Raw genomic sequence first — 25117 nt, 5'->3', positions numbered from 1 at the left:
TTTGTGGAAGCAGATGTTAAAGAACCAAGCGTATAATGAACTGCTTAAAATGGGCTCTAATACTCACCGACAAAGACCGACAAGAGTGTTTTTTTGGTCGAAGTATTGCAGAAAGTGACCGACAAGAAAATATAATGTTATAGATACGCATATTCTAAAAATCATATCTAAGATTGAAATAATTTCAGAAAGAATTCACAAAAAAAACCGCAGTAACACATCAACAAGACTAAACTTCAAATAAATTTTATACGATTTCCGAATAAAACTTGAAGGCGTGGACTTTTAAGGGTTGACATTTATGATAAAATTCCCTTAAAATTGAAACCTAAAGCCCCCGTCAGGCCGGGGTGGCGTCCTTACTGCACTGCTGTGACCGTACGGCGACCAGAAAGGTCGCCGGAAAACGTGAACACAACGCGAGAAAATGTCCCCCAAAAATTACAAACTTGAAATAAGTCGCGTTCTTACCGCGACCTATGCGATTATGCCCTGGTCTGACGGGGGTATTACGAACAAAGTAGGCGTTTCTTGGTAAGATGCATATCCCAGTCCAATTTTAATTTCCACGGTCACTTTTATTTTCAACATGGATTAAATGGTCTTACTTGTTATGCAATTTTGTACTTTTAAAAATACGATAATTTTAACAAGATACTTGAAGAAGGATATTTCTGGAGTTATCGTCCACTCGACACAAAATAGGTCATTTCGGAACCAACACAGGGTACAGTCCTTTTCTGTGAATAATAATGTTAAGATAAAAAGAAATGCGAAAAAAGTTTTAAAAAAGCGTAAAAAAAAAGAAATAATCATCATACAACTGCAAAAGAGGACATAATATAGCACCAAATTGACAGTAACACATTTTGTTTTTTTGGAAATCTTTATAAAATCCAATTATAGATAGCGAAAAAGAGAATGTCGTCATAGATTGTAAATTTGTTATGTTTTGTAATTTTCTTATCTAGAGTCAGACAATACTTTCAAATGAAACATCAGGGGTCTTTTTAACCACATTCATGAATGAATTATTATCCATTCAATCTGATAAGACATATTGGTTTTTGAAAATATGAGATAAGATAGCAAAACGAATATAAAGACATATTGTATATTTTTTTATCATTTTGATCTGTCATTTATCAAAGTCACGCAAAGACTGCACAAGATGCCGTTTAAATAAATTCATGTGTAGATCAATTACTTTCATGTTTTATTCGGTTGAAAAAAGGGTGGCATGAATTTGCTTTTATAAACAGTTGACGTAGTTAGCTTTTTATTATTTATATGATATTTTATTCTACTTTTTGTGAAAAAGAAATCATAACCCACAGCAAAAACGTTTGTCAATTTTTCAATATAAAAAGGTTCTCTATTATAGACGTCATGAAAACAAAACAAAAACAACACAAAGAAACAAAACCCCGAAATTTGTTGTTCTGTCAATTTCTATGTTCAGTTACCAATTTGAATATAACTACTTATAATCCCCCACTATACCCCAAAAATAAAACCCCAACCACATATTAATTAAAAATTATGGTAATTAATATATGTCAAAATATCTTTAAGTCCTGAGAAAGGGTAATTTATTTTTAATTTATTTCTCCATAATCCATGACACACCTTGAATCTATTCTTCGCGTTGTCACTGTTATAGTCTGATTTGGTAAAACATAATAGCAACTCTCTCGCGGTCTTAAAAACAACCTGAATAGCAAAGAAGGAAAATTTGAATAAAGTGTTGCATCAACGATTAAAATAACCCCATATACCAATCCCTATACAAACAAGAGGTCAAGGGCCATGAAGGTGTGTTTATTGATACAAGAAGAATTATTATCTTTTAAGGCCAAGATCTTGTTAATTATCAGTAGATTATACTCGGATGAATCGTGAATAAACACTTTTTGATGTCAATGCACATTTTTTTAAATTTCTAATTTGCATAAAAGATATAAATTTGGAATACCTGATTTAAAGACAGGGAAAACCCAGATTGTTTATCTGAATTTCTATAAATACATAGATATGTCACGTTCTTCTGTAACTAAACGTGTTCAAAACAAGTGAACAACCTCGCTGTTTATACAACTACAAGCAAACATGATATATTCCCTTGATTAAAAACTCTAAACGATTAAGTCAAATTTCAAGAAGAATGTGTCCTGAATAAAGTCAAAATTCAAGAAGAACGTGTCCCGAATAAAGTCAAAATTCAAGAATTATGTGACCTTAATGAAGTCAACATTCCAGAAATATTGACCTCAATAAAGTCAACATTCAAGCAGTACGTGCCCTAGATAGTGCTCCTACGACTAGTCGGATAGCCGTAAACGGTTAGAACTGGACGGTTAAACGGTTCGAATTCAAAGGTACGGTTATTCGGAGATGTCCCCCATTACATAGAGTTGTGTCTGGTTATATTCCTCTTTATAACAAAACTTGCCCGTTGTCATTTTGTATTTGATGTTTGAAAATCTTAGAATGTAACAGTCGTCCTACGATGTCGATTGCTAAACAATGATACTATTAATAGCACTCGTCGTAGTCATACGGCAAAGTCAACGGACCTTGTTAATCCAATCTAAATACTTCTCGGCATTTCTAACTATATTCTACCTTGTTTATTATTTACTTAAAAACGTAACCACCATTCAAAATATAATCATAAAGGATAGAAAATGACATTATACTAGATTCGTTACTACGACATTCAACACGTTTCATATCTCGTAATTTCTCACAAGAATTCTACTTTGGTTTTTAGTTAAATTAACCAATCATAAAAATTCTACTTGCAAGCGAGGAATTAATTCTTTATTGTCCAATCAATAGACGTCTTCCAATTTACTTTATTCTATTCTTAGTAACATTGTTTAATTGTAATATTATCGCCATCTGTCACGTACGAAGGGAAACAGAGTAGTGCCTATTGTTTTGTATATTATCGTAGATATATATTGAATTAAAAAATGTTTCAAATGAAACAGGTTAACCAGGTAAATAAATAACTACGGCCTTAGATAGTTTAAATTTTCATTAAAGAATTCCTGAAATGTTTGCGCGTGTAATGCCTTTTACTTTAGCGAGTATAGCGTGCGCACGAGTAATGACTCGCACCTCCTGACAAGCTCTGTTTTATGTTTAAAATTGATACCATACGGTTAACGGTTACTAACCGGTTAATAGCTACGGCTATTCGAATAACAAAATGTCCTAACCGTAGGAGCACTAGCCCTAGATAAAGCCAACATTCAAGAAGCATGTGACCTTAAATTAAATCAATATTTAAGACGTATGTGCCCTTAATAAAGTCAAAATTTACGACATACGTGTCCTTAAAGTCGAAATTCAAGTAGTATGTGCCCAGAACAAAGTTAAAATTTAATAAAGTCAAAATTCAAGAAGTAGGTTCATTAATAAAGTCAAAATTAAATGAATATGTACATTTATATGTTTATCAATATTAAACATACATTATGCATCAAAATTATTAATTAGACATTAATTAACCTATCCAGACCATAATCAACTCTAGATGGCATCGCTAGCCTGCGGACTTTAGTGGATTATGAGCCGATTTACTGCATAACTTTATCGTACTGACTTTAGTAATGATGATCGAGGCTAGGCCGAAATTTCAATCGCTTAATTCTCGGTTCATAGTCTGAATTTTTCAGCAAATTACCTTTACATTATCTTGTTTTTAACTTTGATAGTTAATCTCCCATAAAAATGTATCTTTAATTACATATAGGTATTTTTATGGTTAAATATTTCTTCTGTCATGTACAACAAAATTGGTAACTATGGGAACTTCTTGAATAATGGACAGTGCTTATCAGAAAAAGTAGCTAGGAAACATATCCTGGTCCTTGCATGACAAAGGTCACTACTTATACCTAAAGTCAATATTATTCAATTCAAAGAGATTTTTAGGCCCATAACATTTGTTATAAAATCTATTGCCAGGATAATCTTTGCCAATTTTTTTTTTAAAATAATAAATGTGGTTCAATAAGAAAAAAGGAACCCGCGAGTTGTGATCCCGTAGAAAAATATTTTACACAGCAACTCATAAAAGACCTATTTCCTGTGATATGGCATAATTCCTATAAATAGTTTTATTATATAGCTCAGATGTGACGAACACTGGTATATAAAGTGGTAATCTTTTGTTGACAGGATGGATAAACACATACACCATCGTCACCACTTAAAACATGTTGATCAAATTGTAACAAAGATGTATCAGTAAACGTTGTAATTCCAAATTTGCATAAGTAAACAAAATGAAAAATAATATTTAAAAATCCCCAACCTCATTTGAACTTATATATGTACCGGTATCGGTTATGGTTTTTTTTTCAGTCTAAGCGGAACATGCCTAAATAAGAAATACGTGTAGTTATTACAAGACATTTGAATTGAATAACTATGAAATAATGGACATCTGAATTAACGTTGAACTAATCAGAAATAATTGATAATTGAAATAACGGAGATCTGAATTAAGGTTGAACTATATAGAAATAATGGATTATTGAATCATATAGAAATAGAGAATGATTATCTAAGGTAATAGAATAATAGAGAAATCATAGCTGAACTATTTAGAAATAACGGATAGGTGGAAATAATTGGCAGCTGAATTGGGTGGAAATAATGGATAGTAAATTTATGTAAAAATAATACATTGTTTATTTACTGTATATATATATAGAGAGAAATGGGGTTTAACGTCGATTCGAAACAAACTAGGTCATTTCGGTACTAACATGGTTTAATTTTATTTCAATAATTCGCTTGCGCGTAGGGGTCTTTAGCAGTGGGAGGAAACCGGAGGACCCGGAGAAAACCCACGAGGCTGGACAGGCGACCCCACTCCTTGTCACGTACAACCGGGGATTTGAAATTACGCGCCAGTTGACCCAATGACAGGTCTTATGATACAGCACGCGCGTGCTTACCATTCGGCCACCCCCTCCCCATTTATATAGAAATAATGCTATGTAGTTAATTTATGTAGAAATAATGGATAGTTAATTTATGTAGAAATGGAGAATGGTTAACGAAGGTAGAATAGATAGATGACCTGGGTAGATATAATGGATAGTTAATTTATGTAGATATAGAGGGTGGTTAAACAAGGTAAAATAATAGATAGTTGAACTGGGTAGATATCATGGATAATTAATTTATGTAGATATAAAGTCTGGGGAAAATATGATATTGTACAACATAGGTACAATACTTTATGAATTATTCCAAAGTGTACTCGTTTTTTTTCTGAGCCACGCGATATTTTATAACAATATGTCACAGGTCCAAATCCCCCCCCCCCCTCACAAAATGGAGAAAAAACTGTGCAGTCGAACAAAAATGATCAGAAATTAGTTTTCACTGAAATATGTCAAAATTAAAATCAACAAATATTATTCCCACCTTATCTGACTTCTCTTTTTATTCAATGAAAAATGAACAGATAAATGACGTCATGTCGATTGTTGAAAAGCGGACGTGATTGAAAGCATCTTTTACTATGGTAACTTTGTGCAATGTGAACAGATTTTGATCGCTGAATTGTGTAGATGTCTTGGATAGTTAATTTGTGATGACACGAACTGAAGGGTGCTAAAAATTGACGAAAAAGTGACTATTTCCCCAAAATTATCTTGACTTACCCTTAGCAAAATGCAAATTCCAACAGAACTTTAATGTCAGTGTCCTCTTTAAAAACATGCCCAATGGAACATATATATTTTCAAATTAATGGATAGTGGACATGTTTTTTCAATGGAAAAGTTAGGTAGAAAAAAAAAACATTATAGAAATAATGGACATCTGAATCAAAGTTGAACTATGTAGGAAATAGTTGATAATTGAAATAACCGAGATTTGAATTAAAGTTGAACTATGTAGAAATAATGGATAGTTGAAATAACGGAGATCTGAATTACGGTTGAACTACCTAGAAATAATGGATTATTGATTCAATTAGAAACAGAGAAAGGTTATCCAAGGCATAATAATAGAATAATAGAGAAATCATAGCTGAACTATGTAGAAATAACGGATAGGCAGAAATAATTGGCAGCTGAACAGGGTAGAAATAATGAATATTAAATTTATGTAGAAAGAATACATTGTTCATTTATCTAGAAATATTGCTATGCAGTTAATTTATGTAGAAATAATGCTATGTAGTTAATTTATGTATGGAGAACGCTTAACTAAGGTAAAATAATAGATAGATGAACTGGGTAGAAATAATGTATAATTAATTTATGTAGAAATATAGGGTGGTTAAACAAGGTAAAATAATAGATAGTTGAACTGGGTAGATATCATGGAGAGTTAAATATACATTGTGGGAGATTAGATAAAGAGTTGACTGTTAAAAAAATAGATAACGTAAATAGATGATGTTACAAATTTCAGTCAAATTGCTCCACTATGAACCGAGGTATTAGATTTTGAATTTTAAGCCTAGCCTTGTTCATCATTACTAAAGTCGGTACGATAAAACAAAAAAACATAGTCTCGAATATCCATTTTTGGATTTAATCATCAATAAGCGTCGAGCAACAGATCGGATACCAATCAAGTGAAAATCCGACACGTAAGATGCCATCGAGAGTTGGTTATGGTTTGGATAAGTTAATTGATATCTAATTAATAGTTTATATAAAATTTCAGGCTTAAGATAGACCTGCAATAGGCAGATTTAGCTCTTGCATAATGTATGTTTAATTTATTTATAAATAAAGTCTGGTAAAAATATGATATTGTACCACATGTGAAATGCTAATGATATAGGTACAATACTTTGTGAATTATTCCGAAGTGTACTCATTTTTTTCTCGGCCACGCGATATTTTATAACAATACGTCACTGGTCCAAATCCACAAAAATGGAGAAAAATGTTCGGAAATATGATATTGAAGGGTCTCTATTAAAGATACATTATGGGAGATTAGATAAAGAGCTGACAGTTTTCACTATAATAGTTAAAAACTAGATAATGCAAAGGGAATTTGCTGACAATTTCAGTCAAATTGATCCACTCTGAACCTAGAATTTAGCGATTGAATTTTAGGCCTAGCCTCGATCATCATTACTAAAGTCGGTACGATAAAATATTGTCTCGATTATCTTTTTTATGATTTAATCACCAATGAGCGTTGAGCAGCAGATCGGACCCCAATCCAGTAAATACCACAAGCTAGTTGATTATGCTCTAGATAAGTTAAACATACGCTATGCAAGAGCTAAATCTGCCTATTGCAGGTCTTTTTTTAGGCCTGAAATGTTATATAAACTATTAATTAGAAATTTATTGACAAAACAAGACCATAATCGACTCTCGATGGCATCGGATACTCGCGATTTTAACTAGATTAAAACGGTTCGCCATTTAAAAATTTAATTTAAAAATGGGAAAGCGCGGCTAAGTCCCGATTATACCAGAGCCCTGGTTACCACTGTGCACACACTCTTGTCAAAACTACAAACAATGATAACTTGAAGTAATTTGAATGAAATTTTCAATATTTTCTTTTTTTATCATCTATTTTTGAATTATTATAGCAAGAATGACCAACTCTTTATAAACTCTTAACTAATGTATCTTGTATTAATGTCTAATTAACAACTTAGATAACATTCAGGCCTAAAGAAAGACCTTCAATAGCCAGATTTAGCTCTTGCTAACGAATAAAAATTATCAGAAATTATTTTCTACTGAAATATATCAAAATTATTCCTACCTTATCTAACTTCTTTTTTTTACTCAGAATGAAGAATGAATAAATGACGTCATGTCGATTGTTGAAATGGGGACGTGATTGAAAGCATCTTTTACTATAGTAACTTTGTGCAATGTAAACCGATTTAGATGGCTGAATTGGGAAGATATCTTGGATAGTTAATTTGTGATGACACGAACTGCAGAAGGGTGCTAAAAACTGTAGAAAAAGTGATTATTTCCCCCAAATTGTCTTGAATTACCCTTAGCAAAATGCAAATTCCAACAGGACTTCAGTGTCAGTGCCCTCTTTAAAAACATGTGCATTGGAATATATATATTTTCAAATTAATGGATAGTGAACTGGGCATGTTTTACCAATGGAAGAGTAGAAAAAGCCCCGGGGAACCACATTAAAATAATAACTATATATTACTAGAAATATGCAACGATATGCATAAACACAAAATCTGATAACGAATTTATTTTACATTCACTTGCTGGAATAATAACTATTAATAGAAATATGCAACGATATGAATAAACACAAAATCTGATAACGACTTTATTTTACGTTCACTTGTTGGAATAGACCCTGTCGGTTCCACTTACCAGGCATTAAAATATTCTAGAAAATTGTGTTAGGAAACAGGTGCGGTGATAAAAGAGATATTTGTAATACACTAAAATAACACGATGGGAAAAAACGTCTATCAACTTCTGCTTCCATCTTTTTCTAACATATGTTCTTACACATGAACAAATTTCAGTCAAATTGCTCCACTATGAACCGAGGTATTAGATTTTGAATTTTAAGCCTAGCCTTGTTCATCATTACTAAAGTCGGTACGATAAAACAAAAAAACATAGTCTCGAATATCCATTTTTGGATTTAATCATCAATAAGCGTCGAGCAACAGATCGGATACCAATCAAGTGAAAATCCGACACGTAAGATGCCATCGAGAGTTGGTTATGGTTTGGATAAGTTAATTGATATCTAATTAATAGTTTATATAAAATTTCAGGCTTAAGATAGACCTGCAATAGGCAGATTTAGCTCTTGCATAATGTATGTTTAATTTATTTATAAATAAAGTCTGGTAAAAATATGATATTGTACCACATGTGAAATGCTAATGATATAGGTACAATACTTTGTGAATTATTCCGAAGTGTACTCATTTTTTTCTCGGCCACGCGATATTTTATAACAATACGTCACTGGTCCAAATCCACAAAAATGGAGAAAAATGTTCGGAAATATGATATTGAAGGGTCTCTATTAAAGATACATTATGGGAGATTAGATAAAGAGCTGACAGTTTTCACTATAATAGTTAAAAACTAGATAATGCAAAGGGAATTTGCTGACAATTTCAGTCAAATTGATCCACTCTGAACCTAGAATTTAGCGATTGAATTTTAGGCCTAGCCTCGATCATCATTACTAAAGTCGGTACGATAAAATATTGTCTCGATTATCTTTTTTATGATTTAATCACCAATGAGCGTTGAGCAGCAGATCGGACCCCAATCCAGTAAATACCACAAGCTAGTTGATTATGCTCTAGATAAGTTAAACATACGCTATGCAAGAGCTAAATCTGCCTATTGCAGGTCTTTTTTTAGGCCTGAAATGTTATATAAACTATTAATTAGAAATTTATTGACAAAACAAGACCATAATCGACTCTCGATGGCATCGGATACTCGCGATTTTAACTAGATTAAAACGGTTCGCCATTTAAAAATTTAATTTAAAAATGGGAAAGCGCGGCTAAGTCCCGATTATACCAGAGCCCTGGTTACCACTGTGCACACACTCTTGTCAAAACTACAAACAATGATAACTTGAAGTAATTTGAATGAAATTTTCAATATTTTCTTTTTTTATCATCTATTTTTGAATTATTATAGCAAGAATGACCAACTCTTTATAAACTCTTAACTAATGTATCTTGTATTAATGTCTAATTAACAACTTAGATAACATTCAGGCCTAAAGAAAGACCTTCAATAGCCAGATTTAGCTCTTGCTAACGAATAAAAATTATCAGAAATTATTTTCTACTGAAATATATCAAAATTATTCCTACCTTATCTAACTTCTTTTTTTTACTCAGAATGAAGAATGAATAAATGACGTCATGTCGATTGTTGAAATGGGGACGTGATTGAAAGCATCTTTTACTATGGTAACTTTGTGCAATGTAAACCGATTTAGATGGCTGAATTGGGAAGATATCTTGGATAGTTAATTTGTGATGACACGAACTGCAGAAGGGTGCTAAAAACTGTAGAAAAAGTGATTATTTCCCCCAAATTGTCTTGAATTACCCTTAGCAAAATGCAAATTCCAACAGGACTTCAGTGTCAGTGCCCTCTTTAAAAACATGTGCATTGGAATATATATATTTTCAAATTAATGGATAGTGAACTGGGCATGTTTTACCAATGGAAGAGTAGAAAAAGCCCCGGGGAACCACATTAAAATAATAACTATATATTACTAGAAATATGCAACGATATGCATAAACACAAAATCTGATAACGAATTTATTTTACATTCACTTGCTGGAATAATAACTATTAATAGAAATATGCAACGATATGAATAAACACAAAATCTGATAACGACTTTATTTTACGTTCACTTGTTGGAATAGACCCTGTCGGTTCCACTTACCAGGCATTAAAATATTCTAGAAAATTGTGTTAGGAAACAGGTGCGGTGATAAAAGAGATATTTGTAATACACTAAAATAACACGATGGGAAAAAACGTCTATCAACTTCTGCTTCCATCTTTTTCTAACATATGTTCTTACACATGAACAATCTTTTCTGTTTTTTCAATAAACACGGCATCAAAAGACAGGAGTCATCTGTCAAGAACCTCTGACGGTGCTAAGGACCAATAGTTGAAATTATTACATGTGTTTAATAGCAGGGAGTCTAGCTTTAAACTGACAAAAACTGAGTTAAGTCATTAAAGCGCATATTTAGCGTGTAACAAGCGGGATAATGACATTTATAACCTATTTAACAACAACACATCAATGTAAATACCTAACCCAATAAACCTCTTGGCATTTTATTGTGAAATTAAAACCAAAGTTTCCAGTTTCATTTCATTAACCATTCCAAGTACCATTCTTGTTTAGAAAATAGGGAGGGGGTATTGTTATGTTAGACAACTATTGAAACGAAGTTACTCTTTGAATGCTGAAGAAAAACTTCTCTGATGTATAAGCATCAAAAGCAAAAACTGTGAATTAGAAAAAAATGTATCCCCAGTGGTTTTCACAAGGGACACTTGATCTTTTTGAAATCTGTATAAATTGTGTAACTATAAAAGAAAGAAGCTTTTTGATATTTAAGGATTGTTGACTATTGACATTCCTATTGTTACGAAACCCGTTTGATTTGAGATCTGCAGGTGATGTGTTTTTATTTTAAAATTTTGTATTTCCTATCCCAGTGTTTAATACTTTAAAGCCCTCTCAGAATTTTCATACTAATATGTATATTTACGTAAATTGAAAATGAAAATGTTTGGAATTCCATCCATCAAACTATAAAATTTAGTTTTATAAGCATATTTAATTGGAGATTCCTGAACATGATTTATACAACCAGTTCATTAATGAAATGAGAGTTATTTAGACTTTTCTTCAATGACATATTCTCTAAAATAAACATGCTTAAACTAAGATAAATAAACATGTAACTTATGGTTAGTGTAAAATTATCTTTTGAATTGACCTCAGATCTCCTCTCTATTAAATTCCACATATTTCAGGATATCTCTCGGTTCTGTTTTATTTTAACATAAATTGGTGTTTCACAAACCACTAAACATAGAGTACATGACAAAAAGTACATTTCTTGTTTTTGAATTCGCCAGTATTCTAATGCATTTATATCAGGTTGATTTGTTTGTGCGACAAATCAGACGTCATTATTATTTTATGAATTGGTGCGAAATGTCGTTCAGACGCTCAACTTAAGCTGGATTAAATAGACTTGGCAAATACACCCGTTTAAAAATGCTAGCTCAGTACCTGACCTTCTGAACGGTTCCGTTTAGGGTATGCGCATTTCACTACTTTATCTACAATCCTTATTCGCGATTGTCAGAAGAGTTTGCCGATGTTTCTAAATTAACCTGTATGTGGTCGTCTGACCGGCGTATTAGACCCTATTGACCGTTTTATGGAATGTCCCAAATTTAATTGTCATGGTACAAATGTATAATAAAGTATTGAAATATGTAAACTTCTCATATAAATAAAAGCGGTAAAAAGCATTCTAGAAGTAAGCATGTTGCCACTAGCAAAACACCCACCACACCAAGGACTGCCTCGGTGAACACTGGGGATGTAACTCAGGACCTTAGGACCTCCTCGTTAGTGAACCAGTGTCATATTTACTGCGCCATCGTGGCTGTCCGGGCAATGCACACTGTATGGTTTATTTCCTACTGCATTATCCCGGTGGGGAAGGGTGCGAGCTGTCTAGTGCGCGTGAAACCATAAGGTCTGTAGTTTTTATTCCCCGGTGGTACATGACAAGGAGTTAGGTCCCCTGTCCAACTCCGTGGGTTTTTCCCGGGTCCTCCCACTGCTAAAGACCCTACGCGCAAGCTAATTATTTATATAAAATTGAACCGTGTGTTAATCCCGAAATGACTTAGCATGGGCAAAATTTCCCTGATAGCACAGAGTATGGCGTATGCCCGTCTTCATTAGCCCCGTCGGAGCAGGACAGTAGGACGTTAAACCCCTTTTCATTTCATTTTATTTCAGTTGGTGCGGAACTGTAGGTCGTTAAACCCCATTTTCAGATATTCGACATCCAAAAACAATCTACGTTAATTTAACATGTTTTATTTAAAGTGTAACTGTTTATGTTAAAAGATGTAATGTTTTATTATTGACAACTTAACATGTCATGTAAGCTTATGTATGTATACATTTACGTTATACATATACCCTGATGTCTTAACCAAGTGGAATCCTTTTAAAAGCGTGAGAAATTTATACGTGAAAGAAACTGCCGACTGATCTATTGAAAGGTTAAAGTGCTGGTGATTAGAACCAGGTTGTAGTGGTTAATTATATAGTAATATGTACATTAATGTTGGTGTGAACTTCAATATGATCTCAACGAACTTACTAATAGTCGACTGATTTCTGTGACATAAGGGGTACAAGTGTAATATAAACCAAGGTTAATAAATGACTTAATTTAATTTTCTCAGAAATGCACCCTCTGCTCCAGTCGATTTTATTTTGTTGATGAAGTTCACATACCAAGTACTCCTACTTTGGATATTTTAAGGTTTTGCTATTAGCAACTCAATCCTCCCAATGTTTACACGGCCAAAATGACGGAACATTGAAATAACTTTCATCAGTTTTGTAAAGTATAGATATCGAAGCAATGAATCATGCAACTACGAGCAGCCTTGATGTCCTGGCCAAACGTGTTACAAAAATTATAAACAAATTATTATTTTATATCGTTGAAATTTAAAAGTTGAACACATATTCAAATTTGATTCAAAACGAATTTGGGGATATAACAATATTAAGAGAGATAGCTTTGGAATTAAATCAAAAGGTTTTAGACTGTTATAAATTTTGCCACATCAAAACACAGTATTAATACACAGGATTGGTCATGTAGCCGCAGTGGCTCCGCGAGTAAGACATTGGCTCGTTAACCTGGAGATCCCGTGTTCGATCCCGGTGTTGGCCGAGAAAGATTATCGGGATTTTCCGGCGTGGTTCCCCCTTGTCAATGGTGCAGGACAGCGGGCCTGACAAGAGACAAAGTATAGGTCCCATGTACACATTGCCATGTACGTAAAAGATCCATTTACTGTTTGAATTTGATATTTAGAGTACGAGGTAGCGCGGCTGCCAGGGAAAAAAAATTCACTCATAGCACACTGTATGGCGTATGCACATCGTCACGAGCCCAGTCGGAGCAGAACAGTGGGATGTTAAAGCCCATTTCTAGTAACAATTCTATGGTATAAAATCACTGTTTATTACTGAGCGATGTTACGACTTGAAATATAGGCTTCTCTAGACTTTATCATTCAGTAATAAGCAGTAATTGTATTCCATAGAATTGTGACCTGTGACACGTGTACTTAAAATAACCCTCGGCAGGGTTCGCATTGCCTAATTAATTAGAAAGCTATTACAGTGACTCGAAATCTACACGATACTCTTAAATGTCAGAAAATACGATACAAAAAATAGTATAATTACATACAATTTGTTTAGCGATTATAGGCCTAGCTTAAAGGAGCTAAATCGCTAATATTTGGGACCTAGAAATGGACACAAATGGGTCGCAACGCATATGATAATGTAATATGAATGTATGTAAACTGATTTACAATCAATAATTTCTAGTCAGTTATGTTTGGCGAAATACGCCAGCAGTCTCAATCAAATGGTAATCTCTAGCGTCTGGTTATTCCAGTCTACACCGATAGTATTTATTGCGCATGCTCTCCAGATAAGAATATTGCGTCATTTCACCAATTGACATTATATGTGGAATATGTCTAGCCTCGTTCTAAAACGCATTATTGTACACGATTCGTGTACCAATGGTAAAATGTTTATTTTGTCTTAAATATCGGATATCAGAAGCCCATCTTTTCCCGGTAAGATCACAATATCAATGTTGATTTAAATTGACAAATAATTCGTGTTTTCAATGTCAAAGACTTTGAATGATATTGAGTTAGAGACTTAGCTACTTTAAATGACAAATTCTTCAGATTCAACATAAATCTGAAGTATGTCTATGATTTGATTAATGTCTTTGACACGCAAACATTAGCAAAAAACACCCAAATAAACGAATATTTTGAATAATAAAGAAATTGTGTTTTTTTTACTTTGTCAATATAATGATAATAACTAAATAAGAAGTTTGCTGAATTTTAATGGAGTAATTATTACTTTCATGTCTGTAAATAGATTTTACTTACAGTTCAAGTACTTACACCTTGTTATCATAAACTCTTGACCGCTAGTAGAAAGCGGATAATTTTATTCAAGGAACATTTTATGAATAGATAAATGCCAGAGATTGAGTGTATTTTTGCATCAATTATATCAATGAAAAGAGAGGTAGTTCGTTATGTATTGAATAAGTAAAGCACTTGTCATTTCACACGTATACAAATTGAAGAGTAGTTATCTAGAATAAGTATTTATTGGGCTTTATTTGACATTGTGTCAACTCATCATTAACGTGACACGTGGTCACTTATCAAGTTAAATGGTAGGTATGTAGTCTATTGGTCTCACTTACGTCATTTCAGTAATTATGGAGTCTGTTAGCCATTCAGCATACAAATTTAGACAATCGGGGGGAAAAAACTTGCGAAATTTCTGCTTGAATACCTGAGGAATCCAGCTAACATTTACAAGTAAGAAGGGCCATGGTGATAACATGGACCTTATTTTGACCGAATATCCCAGCTGTTGGTTTTGTTCAGTCAAAGTATGCGGAATTATGTTATTCAGTACGAGTAGCATGACGTCATAATCGGCATATCAGAATGGTATTGTTTTCATACGCTCAAATGGAAATGTATGGTGGCTGTTAGCTATGGAAGCGTATAGGGGTCAATAGCGCGATAGATACCGCAATATTGGTAATATGTCAACATATTGTGATTGTTCTGATGATTTCATCTATTAAAAGACAATTTTTGGCGAGTTAATTGTATAACTCACTATGTTGTATGTCGTCATTTCATTTTAAATGCACACGTCGACATAGCGCATGGCGATATTTCGCGAACATGTCGACGTATACTACAGCGAAATTAAATATGTCGACAAAGCTTCAGAATAGCAATATCTTAACGCAAACTTGCATATTTAAAACGAAATGGGGACATCTAACATGGCGCGTTGACTCAATTAACTCGGTAAAAATTGTCTTTTCAGAGATAAAGTCATCAGAACAATCACAATATGTGGACATATTACCCACTTAATATTGAGGTATCCATCGCGCTATTGACCCCTATACGCTTCCATAGTTAGTGGCCATTCAAATGAATCTAAATCGTCGCCTTGTGAAGAAGGCGACAAGTCGACAGAATTGACCCGACAAGTCGACGAAATGAAGGCGACGATCGTCGGGTTATTTTGTCGTGTCGGCGGGTTGATTTTGTCGACTTGTCGACTTGTCGCCTTCGACTTATTCCGCCCGCCCGTGTTCTTGTGAATAAGCTTGTGACTACATTTATTATCTGATCATTTTGAAATTTATGTTAGTGAGAGGAAACGAAATGAAATGAACTGGGGTTTAACGTCCTACTGTTCTGCTCCGACTGGGTAATGAAGACAGATATTAGTGAGAGGAAGGGTCCTATTTAATTTCAACAATTTCCGTTAATTACTTCTAGAGTTATGCTCCTTGTTTCACTTTGTAGAATCTTATGAAAGCTCTAACGACTATAGTTATCATCCGATCTGTATTAAATTTACATGCATTATTTAAATTAGTAAAACGAAGAATCCTATTACATTTCAGTAATTTCCGTTACTAACTTCTACTTCTAGAATTATGGCCCGTTTCACTTTGTTGAATCTTGTGGCCGCTCTATCGGCAAGAGTTATCATTCGATCTGTATGAAATGTATATGCATCATTTAGATCATTAAAACAAAATAGTCTATTTAATTTTAACAAATTCTCTTAGTTAACCCGAGAGTTATGCTCCTTGTTTCACTTTGTTGAACCTTGTGAACACTCTTACGAGTAGAATTTTCATCCGATCTGTAAGAAATTTATATGCATTATTTAGATTAGTAGGCCTAACACGAATAAGTCTATTGAATTGCAGCAATTTCCGTTAATTACTTCTAGAGTTATGGTTATGGCCATTGTTTCACTTTGTTGAAAATTGTGAACACTTGAACGACTAAAGTTATCATCCGACTGTATGAAATCCATATGCATCATTTAGATCATTAACAAAAATAGCCCATTGAATTTCAGCAATTTCCGTTAATTAGTTTTAGAGTTATGGCCCGTGTTTCACTTTGTTGAACATTGTGAACGCTTGAACGACTAAAGTTATCACCCAAATTGTATGAAATTCATATGCATCATTTAGATCATTAAAACAAAAATAGCCTATTTAATTGAATTTCTAACGACAAGAGTTGTCATCCGATCTGTGTGAAATTTATATGCATTATTTAGATTAGTAAAGTTATCATTCGATCGGTATGAAATTGATATCAGTGTCTTGTAAATTCCCCCATTACTTCACAACCCTTGTCGACTGCACGCACGATTTGGCTGATGTGGGCGTATGTTTCGTTGCCTGGCAACCTTTCTTTTCGTATATACCATTCTATTTTCTAATAGATTAATTTTTTAATGGAACAATAATTGTCATTTTCCATATCTTTTATTTTCAATTCGACTTGAAAGTTACGTACATGTCAACTGCAAGTCCAAGGTAAGGGTGATTTTAGCGTCAAAATGTCCAGGCCGTACTCAACCCCAAATCACCAGGCCACCACAAGCCTGTCGGTTAAACATGCATTATGCAAGAGCTAAATCTGCCTATTGCAGGTCTTTCTTTAGGCCTGAAATGTTTTCTAAAGTATTAATTAACTGATTCAGGCCTTAATCAACTCTCGATGGCATCAGATTTCTCCGGTATTAAATAGATTAGAATGGTTCAGCGATACTTTGATTTAATCAAATATGGAGGACCGAGACTTAGCTTCGATCAACCAGTACGGTGGTTGAAATTATTGCACACGTCTGTCAAACCTTCAAAGGCTAATAGCTTCGCTTGCAATAGAGTAATTTGAATGAAATTTTCAAATTATTCATTTTACATCATCTACCTTCGGACTATTATAGCAAGAATGGCTAGTTCTTTATCTAAATCTTACATAATGTATCTTTAAGTGACGTACAGCTCTATTCTTTGAAGGGAGCCACGGTGGTCCAGTGAGTAAGATCTTGGACTCACTCACTTGAAGGCATGGTTAGAATGAGAAAGTTTATCGGGATTTTCTGGCGTGGTTCCCACTTGTCAGTAGTACGGGACGGCTGACCTGACAATGGGCAACGTATAATCGTTCGGATGGTACGAAAAACCGACGTCCCGTATAAACACTGGCTTGCACGTAAAAGAACCCTTGACCATTGGAATTCGATAGAAGTGTAGACCGTAGTGCCGCTGACAGGGCAAACTTTCTCTCAGCACACTATGGCGTATGTCCGTCTTCATTAGTCCAGTCAATGTACTACAGTAGGGTGGTATACACCATTTCATTTCATTTCTTTTCTTTTCTTTTCTCTGAACCTTAAAGTATACGAAAATTGGTATAAAAGCATTTATTCGTGTAATATGAGTGTATATAAAGTGATCTAAATTCAGTTTGTAGAAACAAAATATTGTAATTTCTAGTCAAATATCTTGAATACACTATTTTGCCTATAACGTTTTTTAGGACTTCGAATTCTGTCTTATGGTTTGGATTGTTCGTACTTGGTTTTATTTTATTTCGGTAAAATACTTGAACAGGCCAAATTAAACGGAAGTCATTTGCGCCTGCTAAATCATTCTGAATGTTTTTTTAAAATTATTTTATCGTTTGTGAATCAGATATTTTTGATTACTATTACATTGTCTGTTGGGATATCTTTGTTCATTACAAATGGCGCAAGAAGACACAGAATACACGAAATATATATATATATATAGGTTAACAAAGAACACGGTATAACAATCACAGGCTTATTACTTATCCACCGGATTATTCATATTATCTCAGTCTATGTAAAAATCAAAAGGATCGTCTTTATTCACCTTTAAAGATGGTGGGTTAATTGGTGGAGTATCTTTTAAATCATAACATTTTAACATTCGGTATTCACTTGGTCCCCCTCTATCTATTTTTACAGGTTTCATTTTTTCATGTCGTAATCTTTTCCCGGTTCCCTTTTTATCTCCCAGTTGTTTTGCTATTGTTTCATCGGAAACAAAGAATTGTTGACGACCGTATATGATGGGTGCTGTTTCTTTCCCTTCTTCCTGTACATCTGTCACGGAGTCTTGGTGTATAATTTGATGTGTTGTTTCTTTCTCTGCTAATATAGGATGAGCTGGTAAACTAATAGGATCTATAAGAACATCATATGGTACCATAGGATGCTGGAATGTACTGGGATTATACAAATCCCAGCTATCAGGTTGACCTAATGTGCCTATATAATGCCCTTCAAGTGTCCACAATCTAACTGTGCAATCATCTGATGCTGTTAATAATACATTCTGTTCTTCTACTAAATCCATACCATTTACTCCCTGTACATGACCTCTCCACGAATATAACAATTCTGGTGGTTGTGATTCTATGCCAGTTAAACAGTAATTCTCGATATTCCAAACATTGACAAAACCTAGACTATCTCCACTATACAACTTACTGTTACTTTGGTTGACTAACATAGTACTCACCATTGCACCGCCTAATTTAGACCCTGAGAATTGGGCCATTAATTTTCCACCTTGGAACACGTTCCAGAAATGGATGTTTGCTCGAGGACCACTTGCAACTAAAGTGGCAGATTCTTTTTTATATGCCCTCGTTGGTAAGAATACTATTGTATTTATATTTAGATCCCCGTCCAAGGATTGGTCTGTATAATGTTTAGGTGGTGGTGGTATTAAATGACAGAATATATGACCAGATACCATATTCCATACAATAACTTCACCATCATAACCAGCTGTAGCTAATAAATTAGGTTTGCACTGTGCAACCGACAGTATATCTTCTTTGTGTCCATTTTTCACATCATCAGCCCAGTATGGTAAAGGATGTTGTACATGATGTATATTACTATCCGATTGACTATCACAATAAATGTTAACTCTTTTATCCCAACCAACAGATATCACGTAACGATTTCTATTAATCTCTATATGGGTTACATCACAGATCTCTTCATTACCTTTATCCTTCTGAAACACCTTAAGACAATGGCCATTATTATAGTTCCAGACTTTCAATCTTCCATCTCGTCCCCCTGTTATTAATCGCCTCCCTGTACAATCAAATGTCATACATGTTATAGCATCATCGCCATGTGCCTCGCCATATTCAAATATTGCCGTTCCGGTCTCTAAATCCCATAGTTTTATAACTGATCCTTCTGAACATGTCACAACTTGCTTAAAACTGCTATTATATTTACAACATGGTATTGGTTCTTTATGTGTAATAACAATATCAGCGTGTAACACAGGTTTGATACGCAAAGGTAACATTGCCATTTGATCAGTTGCTACAGACAACGATTTTGATACATGTGAATAATGAATAGCTTGAATATCTCCTCGAATCTTATGACTTTTAGGTCGTATTGTCACTAAACAATTCTGATCTTGTATATCCCACACTTTAATACATTTATCGGTGGATATACTATACACGCGGTTATCTTCTTCACCTATAAATAAATAAAATATAGGAGCATTGTGTCCTCTTAGCATGCCAGTTGGTTTACCAAACACATAGGGATTCCACATTCTAATAATTCTATCCATTCCTCCAGTCACTATGATGTTCTTGCTTTTGGAGAAGTCAAAACATTTAACACCTTTATACACCTTGAATACTGATTGATCGGCCTCTAGTCGATTCTTGGTATTATTATAGGCATAAAAACACCTTTGTTTATTTTTTTCCTGGGAATTAACATCCTTCAGTTCTTTAAGCTGTTGTTCAACATGGGTACTGCCGCTAGTGCATCCTATAACTAAAGCCGTGTTAGCATTATTGGAACACGAAATCACTTGACCTATATCATGGTAATATTTCAACTGCTGTACCCAGTCACCATGTACCTGCCATCGAATAAACTGTACATTAGGACTGCTAGCAACATTATCCAGGCTTATACTGGCTATAAAACCATCGTGTTTCGGCATTTTCTTCCAAGTCCTGAGACATTCGCCAGTTGATTTGATAACTAGTATATTGACACACCCCTGACTGTCACCATATAATATTAAACACTCATCATGACCTGTTGAACTGTAGTCTAAATTTAAAGGTACTGTTTCTAAACCGCTGATTTGACAATATGGCTCAAAGGATGACAATTCAAAGAATTGAATCTCTCTATCTCCAGTTCCAACAATAAGCTTATTAAAATGTGGCATAATGCAAAAATATGTAATCCATTTTGGTTTCTGACGATTATTTTGTTCATTATTCACTACACTTCTTGTTCTTTTCAATTCGCAATTAGCTGACCAAAATGATACCATACCATCCTGACTACATGCTATAAATGTACCATCGGGCGTGTCAGTGATGCGTAATATTGGATCTCTGTGAGGCAGGTTTTCAATTTTTGCTGGTAACAGAAAGGCCACCTCTTTGGCACGTAGATAAGAATCTTCTTTCTCTGCATATTCTAACTGCATGTACGTACAAAATTCATCCCACGTTATAGCACCTTCTGATGACCAATCTATCTTCATAAATAGCGCATCTATCTGTTGCAACTTGGTCTGAGATAAATGAAGTTGGCATTTTAATAATTGTTTAAATTCATCTAATTCTAAACAACCCGTTTGATTAACATCAGCAGTAAGAAACGCTTTCTTTAGTTCTTCTAATGTGTCAATATTAATCTTTTCTTCTATCTTCGATTTTAATTTGCCTTCTACAGTTCCTTGATGAAGTCCTGGACGAACGATGGAATCCTTTTCGCCAATTCCATCAACAGCACCCAGCGTGAGTCTTCTAGGATGCCGAATATTTTCTTCTGCTGGATTGAAGGCATCATTGTTGGTTGCCCGCGGTATCCATGCTTTTCTTGGACCACTGGCTTGAGTGGCCGGTCTCTGAGACAACAAAGAAAGGTCGACACCTCGTCCTGTTGTGGTAGACGGGCGTCCAATATTGTCAAATAATCCTGTGTTGTAGTTGGGATGAGACTGTAAATTTGCTGCAGCGGAACTGGGTCGTATTTTCTTACTGGTCTTAGTACCTACACCAGACGGATTGGTCGGCATTTTGCGCCTAGATATATAATAAATATCCCTATAGTACTCTTTATAACGTAGCCTTACAGTAACTGTCCTTTCTTTCACTCCACACACTGTTTTGTTTATGTATGTTTATGTTCGTTGTCCCCGACAATGACACGCACGCTGGCCCTATTACAGTAGGCCAACAGTTAAAGTGTTTCACACTAATCAGCTTATATTACGCTGGCTTGTTTCTATGGTGCGTATCTTGATAAACCCCTAAGACGATCAAGTCAACATCAACTCAATAGGCTAACTGTTGACTGCCTAATTAACTATTATAAGATTAAATACTAATTAATACATTTTATGATAAACTTGCTGTCATGTTGCTATATAGATGTTGTGTTGTTGTTCATGGTGTTTAACATCTGCTACCACCGAGGATGATATCGCAGACAATATATAAAGCAATATTATTTTTATAAGATATTAATCAGTTTGTGTTCCGTATGTTTAGTGGACTGGCTGTAATCACATTACGTCCTTGACTATAAACGTGGCGTTTATTGGCCATTATACTTCAAGGCTACTCTTCCAACCACCGATGATCGAAATCGTGCCTTCTTTCTACAATAATAAAAAAAAAAAAAACAAAAAACACTTTTAGAAAAAAATAAATAAATACAAAAACAAGAAGAATTGGTCATGACCGCGCCCGTGTAATTGCTCCTAAGAGCGAGAGCGAGTGAGAGAGAGAGCGAGAGAGAGAGGGAGAGAGAGAGAGAGAGAGAGGGGGGGGGGTAAACGTCAACTCGACACAAACTTTACTAGGTTATTTCGGGACAAATTATATTACAATAATTCGCGTGCACATAGAGGTCCCATTGACAGACCTTGTGATTTCACGCATAGCCCCCCCCCCCCATACACATAACAATATAATTAAAATCACTTAGTTACCAATATCAGTCTATTTATAGTTTGCTCATATTTCTCACAGTGTTCCGTTTGATTAGACCTAATCCCATTCAAAGCATTTCTCGGGTCATTGCTTCAGGAATATGTAATTTACTGTGATCGGTAATATAGTATTCAGTTAATTATTACTATGATTGCATGATTCAAGATTAGTACTTGACTGAGACCGTGAATTTTATTCAGGTGATCATGCGAATCATAGAAGACAAGGTGTATTACAACAGAGCGACAAAGTTTGCTATAAATGTTATTTATAACCAGGATACTGTGAAGTGTTTCCAAGAGAACAAAATAAATAGATGATTAACGGTTTCAATGCTTGATTTAAAAAAGTTGCGTAATGTAGCAAGACACTTTACCAAATTTGTATAATCTAGAATTTTTATGTATGATTAATATGGTTCCGTGTATGTATTTGTTTCTGGTTTTTGTGTCTATACATGTGAAATTTATCAGCTTGAATATTAATTTTGTTGTAATTTCGTCTATTCGTCTTCCCATCTGTAATTCGTTTATAATATACATCTCTTGGTTTTAAATCTTCATGGTCCATTTCATAAAAATATTTCGATGACAAAACAGCAGTAAGATGTCAAATTTATTATTTTCCTCAAATTCATTTCTTTTCTTTACATTGTTCTTTTTCATTGACTCATATAAAATAATTATCTATGTAAAAACATTAATAGTGTAGGGAAAAGAAAACAAAAATGAAATGAAATGGGGTTTAACGTCCTACTGTTCTGCTCCGACTGGGGCACTGGACTCACGAAGACGGGCATACACCATGCAGTGTGTTATGGGGTATAAATGTGGCCCGGACAGCGACGCTACGGCCTACTCTTAAATCGAATTCCAGACTGCCAAGGAATCTTTTACGTGCACGCCAATGTGTACACGGGACCTCGATTTTTCGTTCCACCCGAACAACTAGACAGTTGTCCTTGTCAGGCTCTCCCCCCACCACTGACAAGGGGAAACCACAAGGGGCCAACACCGGGAGCGAATCCGCGACCTCCAGCGTCTTACCCACATAGCCACCGTGACTCCTCTAATCATGTAGCAAATACAACAATGACAAAGTATATATTGAAATTTATTATACTACACACAAATCTAACTCTCCATAACAATGGTTTATTAATCGAATTTAAATTTGTATACAAAAGGTATCCTAGCTATGAATCCTAATTTCGAATAGTAAGGATAATATCCAAGTAGAGGGTTATCTCCTTTAATTAAGACTCAGCAAGCAATTTCCTTATATCACAACTTTTGTGTATTTCATTCAGAATCTGAATGAAGTCCCTCAAAATAATTATGTTTGTTAAGATAAGAGACCCCAGGGGCGTTTATTTTAACAGGATCTAATTTGGGTTTGATCTTAAATGATGAATAATTTTACAGGTTGTACAGAGAACCAATCCTCAGAACCTTTTTTGTAGTCCATTTACTTTTATATTCATGTAAACACTCCACAAGACTCAAGAAACTGTTAAAAGGAAAATAAAAAACCTACTTAATAATTCGTATACTTTACAATGATAAAAGATAAAGAAAGCGACATAAATATATTTGTGATATAAGTGACGATGTAAAGGAATACAAAGATTTACACTCAATTCGCTAGAAACTAATTAGGCAGATACTTGGCCCCTTAAGTGTTTATTATTTCACGACATTTAGCCAGATCACCGCCAGCTGTCGCCTGTTTACCTTCATTTGAAATGAACGCATATCTATATATCAAATATTCCTACAGACACTTATATGTTTATTTATCCTGTTGGAGATGTCAGAAAGTTTTATCATCTTCTAAAGTTTATTCTTACATCAGTCATATCAACACATCATTTAACATCTACTGGCTGTGGTGAAAGGGAAAGTTAGCCAATTCTACCATCTGCTTTATATTGTTGTTGATTTTTGTCGAATTTAAGTGATGTCATCACCCCACGTGGTGTCTTAGATCTCTTAATAAAATAAAGTGTCACTGTTAATATGGCATACTAACACACGTGTCCAATCTAAGAAAAAAAAGATACAAAATGGAGTCCTACGTATCAGTGCAGAACTCAATTTTAAAAATGACCTTAGGGTTAACCAAAATTTCAGTTATCTGATGAAAGTTTTTAACGCAAGAAATGAGATCAAATAACTCCATGAAGCGGATGTGAGCCGATCTTATGTTAATCTTTACATACTATATAAAACAGTACATATTATGATTCTCTGGAATTGCGAAGGTGGGGGGGGGGGGGGCTTGTGTTTTGTTGATTTGCTGCTGTTATCCTTTAAGTAACACAAATGACAATATCC

General features: G+C 34.4%; 1 protein-coding gene and 1 long non-coding RNA gene across 2 annotated transcripts in view; both read right to left on the bottom strand.

Annotated features, from left to right (window-relative positions):
* LOC126824672 (uncharacterized) overlaps positions 1-25117 on the bottom strand; it is a 42491-nt gene that overhangs the window by 14079 nt on the left and 3295 nt on the right. The window lies entirely within an intron of this gene.
* On the bottom strand, positions 18157-21949 carry LOC126824657 (WD repeat-containing protein on Y chromosome). The gene has a single exon (XM_050553956.2). It carries the CDS (start codon positions 21860-21862, stop codon positions 18602-18604), a length of 3261 nt encoding a protein of 1086 aa, XP_050409913.1. The 5' UTR covers positions 21863-21949; the 3' UTR covers positions 18157-18601.

Source organism: Patella vulgata, chromosome 6, assembly GCF_932274485.2.
Source record: "Patella vulgata chromosome 6, xgPatVulg1.2, whole genome shotgun sequence".
Taxonomy (NCBI): domain Eukaryota; kingdom Metazoa; phylum Mollusca; class Gastropoda; family Patellidae; genus Patella; species Patella vulgata.
This window is presented reverse-complemented; position numbering and strand designations above follow the sequence as displayed.